This window comes from Cynara cardunculus (genome assembly GCF_001531365.2).
Source record: "Cynara cardunculus var. scolymus isolate 2C chromosome LG 13, CcrdV1, whole genome shotgun sequence".
NCBI classification, from domain to species: domain Eukaryota; kingdom Viridiplantae; phylum Streptophyta; class Magnoliopsida; order Asterales; family Asteraceae; genus Cynara; species Cynara cardunculus.
The window spans coordinates 35,332,894-35,351,769 of record NC_037540.1 but is presented as its reverse complement, the minus strand read 5'-3'; the positions used below and the strand labels follow the sequence as shown (position 1 = coordinate 35,351,769).

General features: G+C 36.5%; 3 protein-coding genes across 4 annotated transcripts; 1 reads left to right on the top strand and 2 right to left on the bottom strand.

The window, feature by feature from the left end:
• Window positions 1–3,351: 3,351 nt before the first annotated feature.
• On the top strand, window positions 3,352–8,265 carry LOC112525703 (putative proline-rich receptor-like protein kinase PERK11). The gene is made up of 2 exons (XM_025135937.1): window positions 3,352–4,042; window positions 7,902–8,265. Coding segments are annotated over exons 1-2 (603 nt in total). The 5' UTR covers window positions 3,352–3,440; the 3' UTR covers window positions 7,903–8,265.
• A 630-nt stretch (window positions 8,266–8,895) lies between these two features.
• LOC112525929 (tubulin-folding cofactor C) lies at window positions 8,896–18,672 on the bottom strand. 2 transcript variants are annotated; one of them, XM_025136254.1, is made up of 3 exons: window positions 18,564–18,672; window positions 11,393–11,525; window positions 8,896–10,233 (listed from the first exon to the last, which is right to left on the bottom strand). In XM_025136254.1, exon 3 carries the CDS (start codon window positions 10,195–10,197, stop codon window positions 9,157–9,159), a length of 1,041 nt encoding a protein of 346 aa, XP_024992022.1. In that variant the 5' UTR covers window positions 10,198–10,233; window positions 11,393–11,525; window positions 18,564–18,672; the 3' UTR covers window positions 8,896–9,156. The 2 variants fall into 2 exon arrangements, with proteins under 2 accessions (XP_024992022.1, XP_024992023.1); XM_025136255.1 differs by lacking the exon at window positions 11,393–11,525.
• On the bottom strand, window positions 13,805–17,974 carry LOC112525928 (pentatricopeptide repeat-containing protein At3g62890-like). The gene has a single exon (XM_025136253.1). The coding sequence runs from the start codon at window positions 17,332–17,334 to the stop codon at window positions 14,950–14,952; it is 2,385 nt and encodes a 794-aa protein (XP_024992021.1). The 5' UTR covers window positions 17,335–17,974; the 3' UTR covers window positions 13,805–14,949.
• Window positions 18,673–18,876: the final 204 nt, after the last annotated feature.

Below are 18,876 nucleotides of genomic sequence, written 5' to 3'. Positions count from 1 at the left end.
GAGACGATGGGCGAGATGGTCGGGGCTCCGTTTCGGTATTTATATAGTCGAAGAGTATGTACGGGTTTGGAATTGGATCCGAATTGGAAAAAATAATAATTTCCTTTTAATTTGAAAAATAAATATTTAAAACAATATTATTCCTTGTATGAAAAATAACACTTGTTTTGATTTTGATTCTCGACATGACCGAACACTTTGTGTTTACGGGTGTTTATGAGTTGGATTGGTCGGGTTGAAGACATTTAAATAATCCAACTCAATGTTTATAGTTTGAAAAATCTTTACTCAAACCAAATTACAACCCAACCCAACCCAAACTGTACGGGTTAGTCGGATTAATACTTTAGTACATTAAAATTTTCTTATAAACTTGAATATGTTATTTCTCTACTCATAATTTCTTTTTCATCATCAATCATTTGATACAACTTATTCATATTTCTTACGTATATCACATTCAGTTAGTTTTTTCAATTTACATATATATAGTCACAGTTACTGAACATATATATAAATAAGTTATATAAAGATGTGAATAGATTGAAAATATATGTATATGAAGAGCGTACGTAGTAGTGTAATTGTCTAATGTATATATTAATAAAAATTCAACAATCATATTAAATCCAAGAAATAAAAGGATATCTGGTTCATCGGGTTGGGTTGAGTTTAAATAATAGTAACTCAATATCAATTCAATAACTACAGTTTGGAAATTTTACAACTCGATTAGACATCGGGTTGAGTTATTTCGCATTTAGTTGTGTTGGTCTGGTTGGTCGGGTTTTTGAACATTACTACATGTGTTCAAAAAAGTTCTCAGATACTTGTTATGTTTCTTACTGATTAAGATTTTCAATCTTTGTTATATTTATTTAACGAAATAATGACATCCGATAAACATTTACGACTTATTACCTTTTATCCATTAAGTATCTGATAAATGACTCCTAAATATAGTAATCTTTCAAGTATATAAAATGATAATCTTTGAACACCAAAAAATGGATCTGAAAAGTTTCTCATCTAAAAATCGTCAATTTTACTAAAAAAAACTTATTTCATTAAATATATAATTTTTTTTTCATCTATCACATCAATAATTAGAGTCTTGTTTTAATGTTATCCACAAAAAGGGTGTTGTTATATGTACCGTTATTTAGACATGGTCATGTGGGCCCGCCCCAGCCTGCCCTGGGACTCGTCGAATGATCGGAACCGAGACAGGCAAAAGACCGGCCCGACCTATGACCAGTAGGGACTGGTTAGGGGACCGTGGTTCAGGACTGGTTTTGGTTTTGGGTTGTTTTGAGGGACCGCTCGGGCCAGCCTGTAATTTTCAAAAATTTAGTCGTTTTTCTAGCTGTTATATGATTGTTTTTTGCAAAATGTTACCATTTTTTTCGTTGTTTTGGCCTCCTAAACACTATATATAAGTGTTATGGTGTATGTGGTAAGATATCAACTTACAAAACGCAAAAAAACACAAAAATGGTTTATTAAATATGACGATGATAAGGAACTCGACATTAATAACCTTGATAATCAAGAGGCTATTAGAAGAATTCAAGCCACCGGAACTCTTCAAATCAATTCGTCATGGGATTCCGATGGTCAATAAGGGGTTGTTTACCTAAATGCTTACCCGGTAAATGCTTACCCGGTAAATGCTTAGGAGTCAACACTACAATTTATTTTACTGGGTAAAGTTGTAGTAGATCAAAATGTATCTCATGCAACAGTTTACCTAGCAAACACTTACCCAGGTAAGAGTCGTCACCCTCACTTACCGGGTAAAACTCTCCATCATTATCATCGTTATTACCGGGTAAGATTCTTGGCCCTTGTCATGTTCATTCGGTGAGAAAAATTACCCGTTAAGTACTTATCGGATAAGCGTTTAGTAAACGGTCTCTAAGTGTATTTTTTAATAATTAAATATTTGAATGTAATTTTAAATCAAATGGATTTTAAAGTGTATTTGAGTGACCCAATTACATATATTAAAGTGTATTAGAATAACATTAAAATATTGTTAAAAAATTCAATTAAAAAAATGTTCTTACAATATAGGACCGATTTGGCGATTTGGGCCCGGGCCGGCCCCGGAACCTGGACTGGTTACCCTAACCGTTTACATTTACCTTTAACTGGGCTTCTATGTTTTTGCCAGGACCTGATGAGTCTGACATGTTACTGTTTCGGTCCAGGACCAATCTTTGGCTATGTGTACCGTTACTTATGTCAAAAGCAGACTAAATCATACATTGAAAATGTAAAAAAAAAAAAACAAGTCTTGATATCGATATGCATGAGTAGATGGTTAATAAGTAGATGTGCATTTAACAATATATAGCGATGCATTTAGCTTTCACCGTAAAATTATAACGTGGAGTAGACGTAATAACTTATTTAAAACAATTTTAATTATTGTCAAGATTTATAACATCGACGAGTAAGATCATCTCCAACATGTTTTTCAAAATACAGAATCAAAATTCAAAATATCCCAAAAAATTACATTCAACTCCAACAGTTTTTATATTTTGGAAATCACAACATTAATTATGTTATTAAAATATTACATATATTTAATAAAATATTACATATATTTTTCCATTTCCTTTAAAAGTTATTATCCTTGAGTTAACCATGACCAATAGATGGCCAAGGGACCAAAATCAGTAAAAAGTGCATACCACAGGGTTATCTATGTAATAAACGATATCTAGGGACCAAAACCAAATTTTCAACCTACCATAGGGACCAAAACCATAATTTACTCAAAATTATGAAATTTAGACACACACCTGACCAAAAGTAGCCGTATGAGAATGCGAATATATGATAATAGATTCGTGTAGAAGTTGAAGTGCAAGCAATATACGAACTGATCTCGAGAGGGATGTTGTTAGTTATTGAGGTATTCTTGATTTTTTAGGTCGTTACACGCATAATTCAAGTTTTTTAAACTCGTTTATAAAATCGAACCCGTTAACTTATGTATTAGCTTTCGCTTGAAGTCCAGTAATATACAACTTTTTCTTTGATTATATGACTTGTATATGGTATGCACGTATCGCTCAACTCTATTCAACTTAATCTAAAGAATTTAATCGAACTTTTGAACGACTCGCGTCAAAATTGACATTTCGTCACTCATTTCGTTAATTTAAGCGAATTTTCGTGTGTGTTCGAGAACGACTCGAGCTCTAGTTGCTCGACAAGTGCTCAATGTATAAATTCTGAATTCCTTTGTGGCCAAATTAGAAGTTTTGAAAAACTTGGGTCCCACATTAGTAAATAACCTATGTCTATCCTACCGGACCCCACTCCCAATGTCTCCTGATCCAAAAAAGAGCTTCCCGGCGACAACTACTCCGTCGTAAATCTCGTCTTGCCCACGGTTGTTCAGCGGCGGTGTACGGTGGTTGTGGATGGCAAGAACCAATAAGTACACCGCTCTCAACTTCAACGACATCTTTGAAAAAGAGGCCACCTCCACCGCCAACAAGCATCGCCGGTATTCTTCTTTTTCATCATCATCATCAACTTCTTTAACAACTCCTCCGGGAAACAAAACCATTCTCTCAAATTCACGCATCCATGGAAACATGCTTGTCTTGAACCTCCCTTCTCCCAAACCGGTCACTCCCCCTTCGCAACCCTCCCCTCCCCTTTCTCCGGCTGCGACTCAGCCTCCTACCGAGAAGGATACCATTTCCCTCCGGCCTCTCGGGCGAACTGGGTCCGGTCCACCATTGTCTCCTTTGGCTTCTTCTCCTAGTGGACAGAATAAGAACTTGCCGATATCGCCGAAGACGAATAAGTTCGTGCCACCTCATCTCCGGCCGGGTTTTCTCGGGAGGGAAGAGAAGCCTGGAGTGGATCAGCGGTCGAATCTTCGTCAAGGTCCGAATTATGATGGGGAAGAAGGGAGACCTAAAACAGGTGGTGGGTACGAGAGAATGGATACTGTAGGAATCAATCGGTCCAGGTCTATCGGGTCAAACAGACCCAATTCGAGTGGATTACAATGGTAATTATGCTTCTCTTCTCTTTAATCTTTTCTTGTGTTGCCAGTCCGACTGTGATACAAACAAATTCATTGATGAATAAGTGAGAAAAGATATGTGCTATTCATCATTATTCATTGATGAATAGGTTGGTCCTTTTGCTACTATTCTCATTCATTTTAACCAAATTGGTATAGCTTTTTGGGCAATATTCAAGTTAGAAATTTGGTCCTTGAGGTCATGGCGTAGAATATCCCTGTACCCTTTTGTGGGTTCAAAGAAATGTAACAGATGCAGTCATTTATCCCACCTTGGTTGATTAGAGCGGTTATTTCCGTGAAGATCCACGGCTTGTTTTTACAAATAGTCTCAAGATGCCAAAGTGGATGTTAGTGGCCATTTCCTAGGAGATTAGAGTTCTAATGGTTGATGAATTGACCATTGAAGTCATGTAGGCAGGGCAGTGGGACATTTGCATACTAAATTTATCATCTACAAGTAGAATAAACCAAACCAAAGGAGCCTAGTATATTCCATGCCGAGGTGTGGTTAGGGGTGGGATGTATGTATCATGTATGTAGACTTCACCTTGATGCTTAAAAGAGTAGAGCAGCTGTTTCCATGAAGACCACCGACTTGTGACAAGTGTTGGAAATATATAGAAAGATTCCCGTAAGAGATAAGAGGAAAGAGCAAAAGGTGAAGGTCCCAAAGAGACACAACACAAGGAGATTGAGTTAGAAGTCAACATCATCATACAAGGAAGTAGGTACGACGATACGAAGAAAAAAACATACCCCTAATGTAACGTAGGAATATGCTAACTTCAACTGCCGATTCACTAACTCTATCCTCAACTCTCTACCTCGTTGGTTCCCATCTATGCTAGCTACAAATCGATAAGTAGAATTGTATGACAAATGGATGCATGTCAAATCCTCATACTTAACTCGTCCTCCATTGCCACACGAGAAATAGTAACTTTGTACGATATTGTGATTAGGTTCGTTAAGATTGAATAATACATAATTGCTGTGAGCATTTCCATGTACAATAAGAAATGTGTTCAGCATTCTTCACATTATCGTAGCTTATCAATTTGCAATGCATGAATTTGTAGCTAATGCTCACAATGAAAAAGGCGAATGATGTAACTTATTTACTCTTTATAATTAACTAAAGGACAATTTTTCCCTTAATAACACACAGAAATATTATCCATTTCATAGTTAAGGGTAGAATGGGAAAGTAGACATTTATTTTGGGACGGAGGGAGTAATTGGCAACACCGGTTAAATACAAGTGTTATGGTCTGCTAGCTTTCCAAATATTGAAACAACACCTGGTTCTTTGATCGAGTGTTTGTAGGATATTGAAGCGACACCTGGCCTTACGCTAATAGAATTCGGTTAATGGGAATTTAGTATACGTTTGTTATGCCTCTAATGTTCTTCCAATTAGTTCTTCAACATGATTTTTAGGTCATTTTACATTGTCATCTAATCTATCAGGTAGTTTTTACCAAACAATGCCTAGTTTAAGAGCTAGTGTTTTAGCCGTCGGCTGGTTTGCCTAACATGGTCTAAGGTTTATTTGGAGTGTCTCGGCCCACAGGTTTGTTTCTTTTGCACCTTTATACCTTTGGGGTTCCCTTCATACTAATTATCATGTTCTTTTACCTAATTTCTCTAATTGTCAATTCTCCTTTGTTATCCCATCTTTTGTTTGGTTACTAGAATAAGGGAAAGATCAATTAGGAACCGTAAATAATGAACCAGATATTCATAATGAGTTATATAAATATACATGAATATTCTTTCATGATGAATATTTGGTTCTTGCGGGTTCTCAAATGACCATGCCCCTACCTATCCATATGCTGCAGCACTCTACAGTCGATTGTTGTCTCCTAGGGGTCTGTGCCGCCACTGCTGCTTCTGTGCGCAACACCATTCTTGTTCTATTGACTTTGCAGCCAGTGGCGGATCGTATAACTGAAACCGAATAACTCAACTGAACCAAAACAGTTTTGGTTATTCGGTTTTCGGTTAAACGAATAAGGTAAGTTTCAAGTTCAATTATTTTTTTTACCATATCGGTTAATTGTATAGCAAATTATACTATTATTTTATATAATTTTCTTCTAAATGAATTGGTTTGAACATATATAAAGTTAAACATTAGGTTAATTGATTCATCTTTTAACTAAAAGAACAAGAAATTGAGATATATTTAACAAAACCATCAACCAATGTTAGCATTGTAGCATGATTGTAAGAACTTGCGGTAACAAAACAATCAATGTGTGGGGAAACGACTGTCAAGTGAGGGAAGGGGGGTTTCGTCAAAATGGACTGGGCCACTAGGGGAGCCATCCTAAGTGACTGGGGGAACTAAGCACATCTGAGTGAAGAAACTTATTTTTTACCTAGATTACTATAAAAAATTGAACTTTGAATGGGGGCCTTTCCCCACACCCATTCATATGAGTCTGCCCCTGTTTGCAGCTGCCCAAATAGGGGTGCTGAATGGGTAAGAAGAATATTGTTTACCCACACCCTCTGACCCACAATGTTGCTGATCGAAATGCTGTCCGCTTAAGGATCAAGAGCCTCCCTTACTCGGTTAGCACGGGTAGATGGCCCTTAAACTCGAATGATCTTCAAAAGATGAAGTCAGTGATCACTAGTATGCGATTAAGGGTATTGATCTTTAAATACTAATCTCAAACTTACTATTGGATCCTTGGCAAGTGTTTCCAGAGATTTTTATTATATATATATATATATATATATATATTATATTCCAATAAGGAGGGTACAATTGTCCATCACAATTGTGAACCACTGCTCCATGGTTCATTTTGGCAAAGGGCATTAGTTGTGGGGATAATATGTAATATAGTATCCTAAACACATTAAACCAAATATCAGTACATAACTAGGCGAAGGATCGTGTGAGAAGGAAAGTTAAGGTGAGAAGCGTAAGAAGGAACCCGGACCTTTGATCACCTTTAATCTCAAACCCACCCATGAATCGGGCTTGATATGGGGATTGATCCGGTGCATCTTGGTGCATCTCATTCTAATGTGCATCTAAGGATGAGATCCCTTCTTATGCTTCACACCTTAACTCTCCTTCTCACCAGAACCCAATCCTACATAACTACTCTAATGCATAAATAGACGAGGCCACATCATTAAAATGCATTTGATGATGAACTAAACATTTTACACTATTTAATCCCATTCAACATGTATTATGCTCTACGCAATTCAACATTTAGCTTCAAATTTGGTTCATTGATCCATGTTTGTGAACTTGGGTTTGAACAAGTGTAGCTTTTTCACCATTTTCCCATCACATTGGTTGTTGGTTATGACGATTTTGATTACAAGACATGGGATGAATATGCATCGTTTCACTATTAATCATCCCATCAACCCGTTGTAGAATAAGTCAGATGGTTTCACCTAGTCTATGAAGGTTGGAATCAACCAAAATGTGCTCAAATTTGCCTTCACTTTTGTCGTGTTTGTTCCTTGGTTAACATGATAATTTTATCTTAGATAACTTGAAAATTCCTAAACGACCCTTTGGTCTCCCAGTGCCCATTTTAATAATGAAGCTCTCACTTTAGCGTTGTCATTGTGTTTTCACTACTGCTCTTGAATGTTGTTTGGCTTCCTAGAGTGTGTTTGAGGCACCATTGAGGATGGTAGAAAGCCACAAGATAGCACTTCAAGGGTGCCTTTGGTTTGCTTCGTTCTCTTACCATATTAAATAGAATGATCTTAAATGGCGAAAACGAATATTTTGTTGGTTTCGTCATCGGTATTTGATTCAATATGGTTTTAACTTGAAACTTTTGTTCGGTTACAGATGACATTTGGAAGGCGATACGAATTCTTAGCTTAAGGAAGAAGGGAAGTTGTAAATCTGTCAACAGTTGCAGGTGCAGGCTCAGGTGCAGATGATGAATGAAATTTGACAAAGAAGCTCCAATTTGTTGAAAGTAAACCTCCAGTTCATGGAGCTTCCTTCAATTCACCACCAATATATCATCTTTCAGATACAACAATCAATCAATAATTCACTGTTTAAACACTTTGTAATAATAAACGCACTCACTTTTATGGATATGTATATATATATATATCCTACAAATATATGTCATCTTCATTAAACCTATGGCTCATTTCATTTGTATCCAATTTCAAGTTATATGGTACAAGTATTTAATGCACACGAACGAACCAAGATGCAGAAAATGATTTCGTGTCTAATAAAGATTCGTAAAAATGTACCTATATCTAGTTAGTGCATATTACTCCTAAATGCGTAAGGCTCGGGCCTTCCAAGTCTGTTTTCAGTTTGCAGGAAAGAGTTGGGCTTTGGTTGTGAAAATAGGCATGATCGAGCTTTTTAGGCCTGGATTTTCAGGCTTTCAAAAGTAATTTTGCCAATAAGGCCTACATTGTTGGTGTTATGACTTATTCTAGTGTATAAAGTTGTATTTGATTCTTTAATAAAATTCTAGGATTTTTCTTTGTTAATCTGGTTATCCAACCCGTTATGCGAGCCGACTAATTATAGGACGACCACCTGCTTTGAAAATAGGATTTTTTGGGTCAGGTATAACGCTTCGGGCTTTTTGTACAATCTCTAACTAAATCTGCAGATCATAGTTTCATCCACAAACCAAACAAAAACTAAGTAAACCTAAAAGCTTACCAAAAATAAGCATATTAAGTACCATAATGATAAACGTCCTAAAATACGAGTACATTGCATCATCTACGATTAGGGGTAAAATTGTCATTAAATTGATTAAAAAGTGTAAATAATTATATATTTCTAAATTATGCGCTTTTTTTATCGTAAACATTTATTTTAAGATTTAGGGTAAATAATTACCCTAATTTAAAGAGGGTTGCTTACAAATGTAGCAAATATGAACAAGAAGTAACTCAGGACTAACAGTAGTTGCTAAAATCTTCAAACTACAAACATGTAAATTTCCCTACTCAAGGGTAAAAATGGCAAAATTCAGATATACCAAACCAAACCAAACCAAACCAGTATATCGCCAAAGCCAAAAGGTTCGGATAGTTGGGTTTTATTCAACTTTGCAGATTCATATTTTCACTGAATCAATGTGTTCATTTTCTGGTAGAATTGACCAATTTGGTGACTGAACAGCTCTCAACCACTGGAAATCATCAACATTTGCCCAATTCCCAGCATCATCGTACAGATTTGATTCCTTCAAATCGCTTTCAATCCCATCATACGACAAACAGTATGGTGCAAATCGAACCCCAACACTCTGCTCGATTATGGGTCGACTCCTACAACGCAGATAAAAATCACTCTGTTTAGCATGATGAATACGAATCTGATGAGATGCCACCACGAACAAACACCCTTCAACTTCCTCGATCAAGATCGAACCCAATACTGGACCCACATAAATCTTGCAATTTTGCAGCCGGTTTATGAACAAAGTCCGGAAACATCCCTTCAATCTCACCTCACAATTGGTCAGATCCGAAAGCACATATTCTCCAACCTCCGAACTTTTGAATTCCTTTACCAAAACCTCATTTTCTTTACTCCTGAACCCTGGTGAATCCTTAACCTTGTAGCTTGACTGGTGTTCCGGCTCGTTCTTGTTGACGGCGTCAACAAGAACATTGGCGGTTTCAGATTTCTTGGCGGGTTTGTTTTTGAACGAGAATTTTTTTCTGGGTTTGACTTTGGAAGTGACGGAATCTAAGGTTTGTTTGAGGTCGGAGATGGTTTTAAGGGACGATCGAACTTCATACGGAGGTAAAAAGTAGGAGTTTTCAGCGACCAATTTTTCGAGATCAGAGATGGAGAGAGAGATTCTTTCAAGGTCGGATTTGAGATCATGGTTCAGATTCGAATCTGGTATTTGTTGAATCTGGGCGAGGGAAGTCTCGATTGCTTGTTTGGAGTTTGTGAAAACCAAAAGAAATGATTGGGTGGATTCAAAGGAGGGATCTTTCACGTTACTTTTGCTGGAAACACGAGACTGGTGGAGGTTGGAAAGGCGTTCGATCATGGCAGCATGCTTGCGTTGGGTGGTTGGATCAACGGTCGGATCTGTTGAGATGTCATCAGTAGCAATTGTGAAAGCCTGTTGGTTATTCATTGCTGTTGAGAGCCAAAACTTCCCTCAAATATTTACCTGCACCATGTCCAACAGTAAAAACCAAACCAAACCAAATCAAACCCAATATATTCCATCCGAAGGTGGGGACAGTAATAACATATAAAGATAAGACTTATCAGCAACTGCACCATGTCCAACAGTAAAAACCAAACCTAACTGAACCGAACCGAACCGAACCAGACGAACCCAATATATTCCATCCGGAGGTGGGGACAGTAATAAAATATAAAGATAAGACTTATAAATTAGTACTTAATACTCTTATCTGTTTCACAAGAAAGGTACACTTTGACAGAAGAACATCAAACACTAAATTCAAAATGAATATGAACAACTTTACATCTATTAGTCAGCGATTAATACCAAAGGAAATTATTTTTAATCTTATTGACAAAGGAGAAGAAACAGGATTCATATATTGAAATTTATTCATATTTTTATGCAGGTAGAAGAATATACATCAGTACCAAAATTGTTCTTCATCTTATTACACACTTTTTATGGCAATCACCTTCTACGATTCTCAAACTATGGTCTAGAATCTAAATATATCAACACATGTGCTAACATTGTAGCCACAAGCGTATTATGTCTCCAAACCAATCTGTCTTTACTAAACAATTTAGCCCCACATTTCTAACACATCATGATCATTTTTATGTGATTGATTCAAATTTCTATTGAAGCTTAAGTTCAACTAATAATATTAATACTGCCCTCCTCCGAAAAATAGCTAGCACCTTCGATCATCTCCAATGGGGACAGGAAATCTTACCAAATACCAAATCTGACACTAAATCACTCCAATGGGGACACAAAACCTTACCTCAAATTTGGTGGAATGAATGGTACCACACTAAATTTGGTGTAACACTATCCATTTACACCAACCAGATAAGATAAAAAGGAATATACCTACAATCTCACATTTTGGAGTAAGACTTGGTTTACCCATTGAAGAAGATTTATTGTTTGCACCAATACTTACACAAATTTTTATGGATTTGGTGTCACCCATTGGAGATGCCCTTAGCATAACTTATTTTTTTTGCGATAGGTCATATAGCTAGACAAAGATGTTGTAGAGAGGCGGACCTGAAATCTAACACCATCCTCCCAAACTATGACTTCCAATAAGGATGATTGACTTGAGAGAATTACTACCATCACCTACCTCGTAAAGCTGTTAATCTCCTGCCTAAATAAGTTATTCCCAAGCATCCTGGTTGCTTCTTAAAGCAAACTTTTGACCATGCCAATCTGCAAAGCTTCCTTTTTTTTATCACAATCAACTCCATAAGAATCTCCTGCAGGATCCAGCAGTCAAGAACCAATTCTTGCATAGTGTATATATAGTAATTGTAGTCATAGTTGTCATACTATAACATGCTTAAGATCAATTAATCGCAGGAGGTGCTCGAGAAATAGAAAAGCCTTTGGCCAGGATTAAAGAACTGCTGTTTTTTAATATTTATTTATTTATTTATTGTTCTTGTTATCTATTTGGTTTTCTTTCCTACATAAGCAAAACTTGGCTTTTTCCTGATAAATGTATCAAACTAAATCATTTGAGCCATATAGAGAATATAAGACTATATATGATACCAAACATGAGTAATACAAAGATTCATTTGGTTATCAATTAAAATATATTCATTTAGGCCCTAACCCAATAACTATGGCGCAACCCAATTCTCAACTTCTTTTCTTGTTATCTATTTGGTTATCAATTAAAATATATTCATTTAGGCCCTAACCAATAACTACAGACTTACTGCATTCACAAATTAGAGTGAAACACTATATATGATACCAAACATGAGTAATACAAAGATCTCAACTAATAATCCCAATATCATAATATGTACATGTTTTGAGCCTCAGATATCTGATAAATGTATCAAACTAAATCATTTGAGCCATATAGAGAATATAAGACGTAAACACATTATTCAAATAAAAGGATCAAACAACCCCTTGGTGTAATCTTTTACGTGTACAAAGGTTCAGACAGCGAAAATCAAAAGGATAGGTGCAGAGACTCGATGGAAGCTGTTCTACTCAGAAATGAATCAATTTGAAGCTAGCTAGGTCAGTTTCTCCTACATATGACAGCACATATAAACGATGAACAAAACTACGACTCTACTGGCTAGTAACACATCAATCAGAAATAGATAATTAAATATTTTTGTACATATATATATATAGGTCACACAGATAAACTTACTTGTATTATCTCTACACTACTAAATTGAGCTTCTTGATTAAAGGGCCATTTACCAAACATCACCAGGTGTCACTTGTTTAAGCGGGTGGGCCTGGCAAGGACCAAAAATCTTACCTGGTAAGAGACATAGCAAGGACCCATAATCTTACCTAGTAAGTGAGAAAGAAGACTTTAGCTGGTAAGCGCTTACTGGATAGAAGACACTTACCAACAATCCATTTTGATAAAATGTCACCTGATAAAGTAAATGAGGATGGTGACGGGTAAGCGCTTACCTGGTATTCTGGTAAGCGTTTGGTAAATGGCCCCTAAGCATCAATGATTGCAACTGATGATACATTCATGTATATTGGAACAGCTCCATTCTCCATTAATGGCTGCTTGATAGAAGAAAGTAACTAGAAACAGAAGGGGTGGGAAGGAGTAGATCTGTGTAATGGCAGAGGGGAAGAAGGGACGATCACACTATGATCCGTACATTATTTTATTATATCATAAACACCCTCATATTTTAGATTTTCTTCAAAAAGATCTATTTTTTATTACTCCAAGAAGACCCATGATGCCATTAAAAACAGAATTTTCAACTCAAAATAGGGGTTTAGTATTTTTGGGCATGCTTTCTGCTATTCATTAGTATTTATGGAGAAATGATCAATCGTGTACAATCCAATTGCTGATCCTTCTTTCCTTTTCTTTCTGTTTCATATCAAATTTATAATAGACTTCAATAGGTACTGCTAATTACTTAGGTAGAAAGAAATAAAAGATTTAAAATTTTAGAGTGTCATTCACCTCATCAATTGTCCTTGCAATTGAAACTGTGTCAACAGAGGATGAAATCTCTTGGAATTGATGGATTTCTCGTTGTTCAAGTAATGAGAAAATGTTCCATTCATACACACTGGACATGATAGTAGCCCTTGGCACTCCAATCAGAGAGCATACACATATGCAAGAAAAGTCACTTAATTGTCCACAAAAGGGCTGTGCACATAGTGTAAACTTTTCTTTTCCAAGTGCATCATAAGCATCAACACCAATCCACAACTCATTCATTTCATCAATTAAAGGTTCTAAGTAAGAATCAATAGGAATGCCAGGTGACATGCGAGCAGGAATTAATATCGAACAGCAAAGACAAGCCATATGCTATAGGAATCATTTAGTTTATTCTACGAGGATATCCACCTCCTTATCCGCTAGGCCAATGCCGCACACAAATGCATATCCTTTAATATAAGAGGTTCCTGACAACGAGACTATGTAAAAATGTACCTTTTATCATCAACATCATCAACAAACTCCAAAACATACAGATAAATGCATATGCAAATATGAACAAAAACACACCAACACATGCGTATATACATATATTTATACACATCGAGTTGCATCTGCTTATGAACATTATGCTAGCATCAAAGTTCTCAAATCTGTTGAAATAGTTGGGAAACATGTACAAAGTTGAAGCTTTCTTTGGTTATAATCCTGCGGAAAACTGGACAACAGCAGGCTCAGATTTTGGATTGAAGGTCCTATGACGAGCTCATTAATGCTCTAAGACTTTGTAGTAGACAACAATTTTGATGGATTAAACAACTATAAGATCATCTGGTGCAAAAGCAAGCATAAAACCTTCCTCACGTATATCTTTCTTTTAAAAATATATCTTCATTTTGTCGCCTCTAGTTGTGCACTCATATACTAGAATATATGGCACAAGGAAGTTTCATAGAGGAAATCCCCTCTGTTTTTCCTTATCTTCATACCTGATAGGCTTCAATTCTGGAAACAAAGCCCTGTAAAAGGTCATTTAGCAATGCCAATTTGTGATTCTTGTTGGTTGTTCATCAGATTGCCATGTGAAATTGCTCCTCACATTAGGACGTAGGTTTGAACACTTCCTCATATATAATTTAGTGTTCATCACCTCTGCTACTGCTTCTTTTATTCGATCTGTTGTATATAATCTTGATTACATTGATTTGGGACGAATCATGTAATTACCCACTTATCGGCAATAAGTATGTATATATGTTAATCTCATTCATCATTTTTAACACCATCCACTATGTTGTAACAATTGAAAGAAAAACTTGTTAGAAATCAGGAAATGAAACTAACATGGTGCAAAAATACCCCCTACAGGATAGAAGATTGCATATCTTGTACCTTTTATGCCTGTAAGTATCAAGAGATAAATATGGTTTCTATGGGTGTTTACGGAAACAGCCACTCTACCCTTTGGGGTAGAGGACATGTATGTGTCCAGGGTTTATGTGATTTGGTTCGGTTTGGTTTTAGTCAAACACAAACATTAAACTATGTGCATAGTCATGCATTATTTTTGGGATGCAAAGAGCAATATGTAAAAGCTGCAAAAGTTCTTTACCTATGTAGAAATCTTTTGCAAAGTAGTTGGTGGCTGGACAAGTTTCAGACACTTCAGTCTAGAAGGGATTGACTTAGTAGTTATTTGGTTGCTGCATCACCCTTCATTACCAATATTCCATACATGAACAAGAACCTTGCCTAAAGTGGTGAAAGCGATGTCGATCCCTCACCACTATTTCACGGTTAAATGCTTTGGAGATGAGCTTTGCCAATGCATGACAATCATTACATATCCGTAAGTTCTTCATTATTCTAATAGGATTTGGAGGATCAATCGCTATAAGCCCAAAAGCAATTGCAAGCTTTTCACTATGCCTAAAGAGGGTTGTTTCCTTCTCTTCATCATCAACGTCAAAGGAAACCTCATTCATATCTGGGGAATAACCAAGCATCTTCACTCTCTGAGTAATAGTATCTAACATTTCCTCAATCTCATGAATTTGAGGGTGTGCCTTGTCCCCAGCTAGAAATTCATGCACTACACCATTAGCTTCCATTATGCTGCACCCTGGCATTTTAACAACACCTTGTTGAATCATCGTCCCTCTTATCTCTGCAACATTATCCCAACTTCCTTTCGAAGCATATATATTTGACAATAAAACATGAAATCCATCATGATTAGGTTGAAGCTCAATGAGCTTCCTTCCTACCCTCTCTCCCACATCATTAGCACCATGTTTCTTACAAGCGCCAAGCAATGCACCCCATGTAGCAACATCTGGTGCCATAGGCATACTATCAATTAGTTGTTCTGCTTCTTTAAGCAACCCTGCACGCCCAAGAAGATCAACCATGCATCCATAATGTTTGATATTGGGTTCAATATTGTGCACATTGATCATGCAATCAAAGTGGCGACGCCCCTCACGGACCAAGCCCATGTGCCGGCAAGCACCAAGCACTGCCACAAACGTTATCTCATTGGGAACGACACCAAAACTTTTCATTTCTGAGAACATTTCAAGTGACTTTTCCACCTGCCCATTCATGGCTAGACCAAGAATCAAAGCATTCCAAGACGATACTCCTTTTTTCTCCATGGTGTAGAAGACCTCCTCTGCACTTTTGACACACCCTAGCTTCATGTACATGTCTATAAGGGTAGTACCAAGAATAATATTAACCTCCAAATCTTTCCTTTTTATATATGTGTGAACCCATGTACCTTGTTCAAGACTAGCAATATGAGTACACGCCGATATAACACTGACCAATATGGTTTCATCAGGCTTAACATTTCCATGAAGCATCATCTCATGGAACAATGCCACAGTATCATCGAATAGACCAATTTGTGCATGGCCTGATATCAGTCCACTCCATGAGACAACATCCTTTTCAGGCATAGAATCAAACACTTCCCTAGCCTTCTTGAGTAAGCCACATTTTGCATAGCCGGAGATCATAGAGTTCCAAGAAATAATATCGATGTGGGAACTTGAATTAAAGAGTTTTTCCGCAGCTACTATATCTCCACAAGTCGAGTACATGTGAATCAAAGCATTTTGGATGTTAACATAAGATTCGGTTCCTCTTGTTAGAACTAATCCATGGACAGATGCTCCTGTCTTCACAATTGATGAATGTGCACATGCAGAAAGAACGCTAATCACTACAACTTCATCTATCTTGATTCCTCTTTCATACATTTCAATAAACAAAACCAAAGCCTCTTGATACATGCCAGTTTGCTCATAGCAACTTATCAATGCGGTCCATGAAACAAGATCTTTCTCATTCATGTCAACAAACAACCGGTATGCTTCAGCGATAAGACCGCACCGGCCAAACAACACAATCATAGAATTCGATGCAATTATATTCTTTTCAGGCATCTGATCAAATATCAACTTTGCTTCTTCTACATTACCCATGTGAACGTATCCTGCCAAAATCGAATTCCAAGAAACTGAATCTATCACAGGACTTTCATCAAATACCTTCCTTGCATCCATCATATTGTCACAAACAGCATACATATTAATCAAAGTGTTTCGTACATAAACATCTGAATCAAAACCCATCTTCACCACATGATCATGTATCTCTTTTCCCTCCAAAATTGAATACCTAGCAATGCAAGCTTGAACTACTATAGGATATGTGTAGCTATCCGGATAAACCTTGTTCTTGTTCTTTAACATCAATGCATAAAGGAAAAACGTTTCTTTTGGATTATTTGTCTGCAAGTACGCACGCATCATGGTGTTATAAATAAACCCATTGGAGTTCTCAACGTGATCAAAGATTTTACGAGAGTAATGGACATTAATGAACGAGGATTGACCAGTACAGAAGTTGAGGATCCTGCTTGCTGCATATGTGTCTTTGATGAACCCGGTAGAGATCATTTGAGAAAGAATTTGGTCAAATTGCTTGAGATTTTGGCATTTAAGCAGAAGGACATCTACAATGGACTGATTTATTGTTGTTTTATATACTGATTTGTAACTCAAAGTTGATTTAATCAGCTTTGCAGACTTCATATGAAGTATTATTAACCGAAAGAAAGCCAAAGAATGAAAAGATTGCTCAATGACCTATTCACTGTCGACTCCTGCACATAACCAACGGTCAATTGGAGTTGAACAGGATCTCTTCAATGGAAGTGAGTTTTAATAATAAATAAACAGAGTAAACTCCACCATTTCTTTTGCTCCTAAATAAGTTGTTGAAACCCCTTTTTGATCCCAAAAACCATCCAAATTAACTATCATTAGGACAAAAACCCATCATATGGGTCGTGTTATACCTATTTAATAACATAAAGACATAATCATTCTTTTCCTCATTTATATATCAATGATTCATTCCCCTCCTCTATTCACAAAGTAAGTTTGGTATGTCAGGGGATTCCCATTTGAGCACTTGTCTGGCAAACAATATTGGAACTGTTTTTACACAATTTTAACTGCTTCCAATAGCTCATTTGTTGATGTCCAAGTTTATTTTTTGCAATTAGGCAAATAGCTACCCAAACATGAAATGATTTACAAATTACAAACCACTCATTTAACAGTAATTTGTGTATGTAGAATCTACATCATGTCTATGTAGATACTAATGCATTTCCAAATTGCATTAGAATCCACTACATTTTGCAAAACTTGATAGTTGTAATATGCATGTATCATAGCACCCGTTGATCATACGTATGAGTCCAGATGAAATGAAGCAAACTTCAATTAAGTTGGATCACAGGTTCTTATAAAACAAGGGAAGCAAACAGGCACACAATTACTAAACGTGTTAATAATGATTATAGAAAAAAGATAGATATTAGAGAAGTAGAAGCAGCCCATCACTAAACTCATTTCCATTAAAAATTTATGTGCTGCACAAGAACAAATTGGCATTAGATGGCAGACATGGAGCATCAGATAACATGTTTGTAAACCAACAAATCATAATCCAACTAACATGATCATATGAAACCCAGCCAACAAAAAACAAATTGTCCAAAGACTATTTGCTGGAATTCTTACAGGTCAAGAGGTACAAAGTTTTCTATGAACATGTTACTCAAAACTTGATTCAAAATAGCAGCATTCTAGAGGTACACCACCAACTAAAAACCAGTGAAATGGAGAAATAGATTAAAAATTGACTGCTCTAGTATATAAGGTTACTCAAAAGTCATACGTAATTACATAAAGAAAATTAAGGTTCGACATATAGAAACGAAAAGAAAAGAAAATCATACTAAAAAACATACCTTAAACGATTGTTTGTCTGTGAAATCGAAGTGAAGAACCAAGAGACGCAAAGCGATTGACCGATTGAGCACGAGACACAGAGCTATTGAGCGATTAGGTTACGATGAGATTGGCGGAGAAGGATTCATTAGGTTGAGCGATTGAGGGTCTGAGGCAATGAGCTATGAGCGGGAGGGGAGCATCGATTTCACCAAATTTCGATTTGGTCCCTAACCTATGTCACATTTGATGAAACTGGTCCCTTCTCTTCAGTTATTATAAATTTCTCTCTAACGTATGAAAAATCGACCAACTTTGGTCCCTCCACTAACG

What these genes read in the sequence shown, in the direction of transcription:
- LOC112525703 (XM_025135937.1), top strand. Translation starts at nt 3,441, where the DNA reads ATGGCAAGAACCAATAAGTACACCGCTCTCAACTTCAACGACATCTTT.
- LOC112525929 (XM_025136254.1), bottom strand. Translation starts at nt 10,197, where the DNA reads ATGAATAACCAACAGGCTTTCACAATTGCTACTGATGACATCTCAACA.
- LOC112525928 (XM_025136253.1), bottom strand. Translation starts at nt 17,334, where the DNA reads ATGAAGTCTGCAAAGCTGATTAAATCAACTTTGAGTTACAAATCAGTA.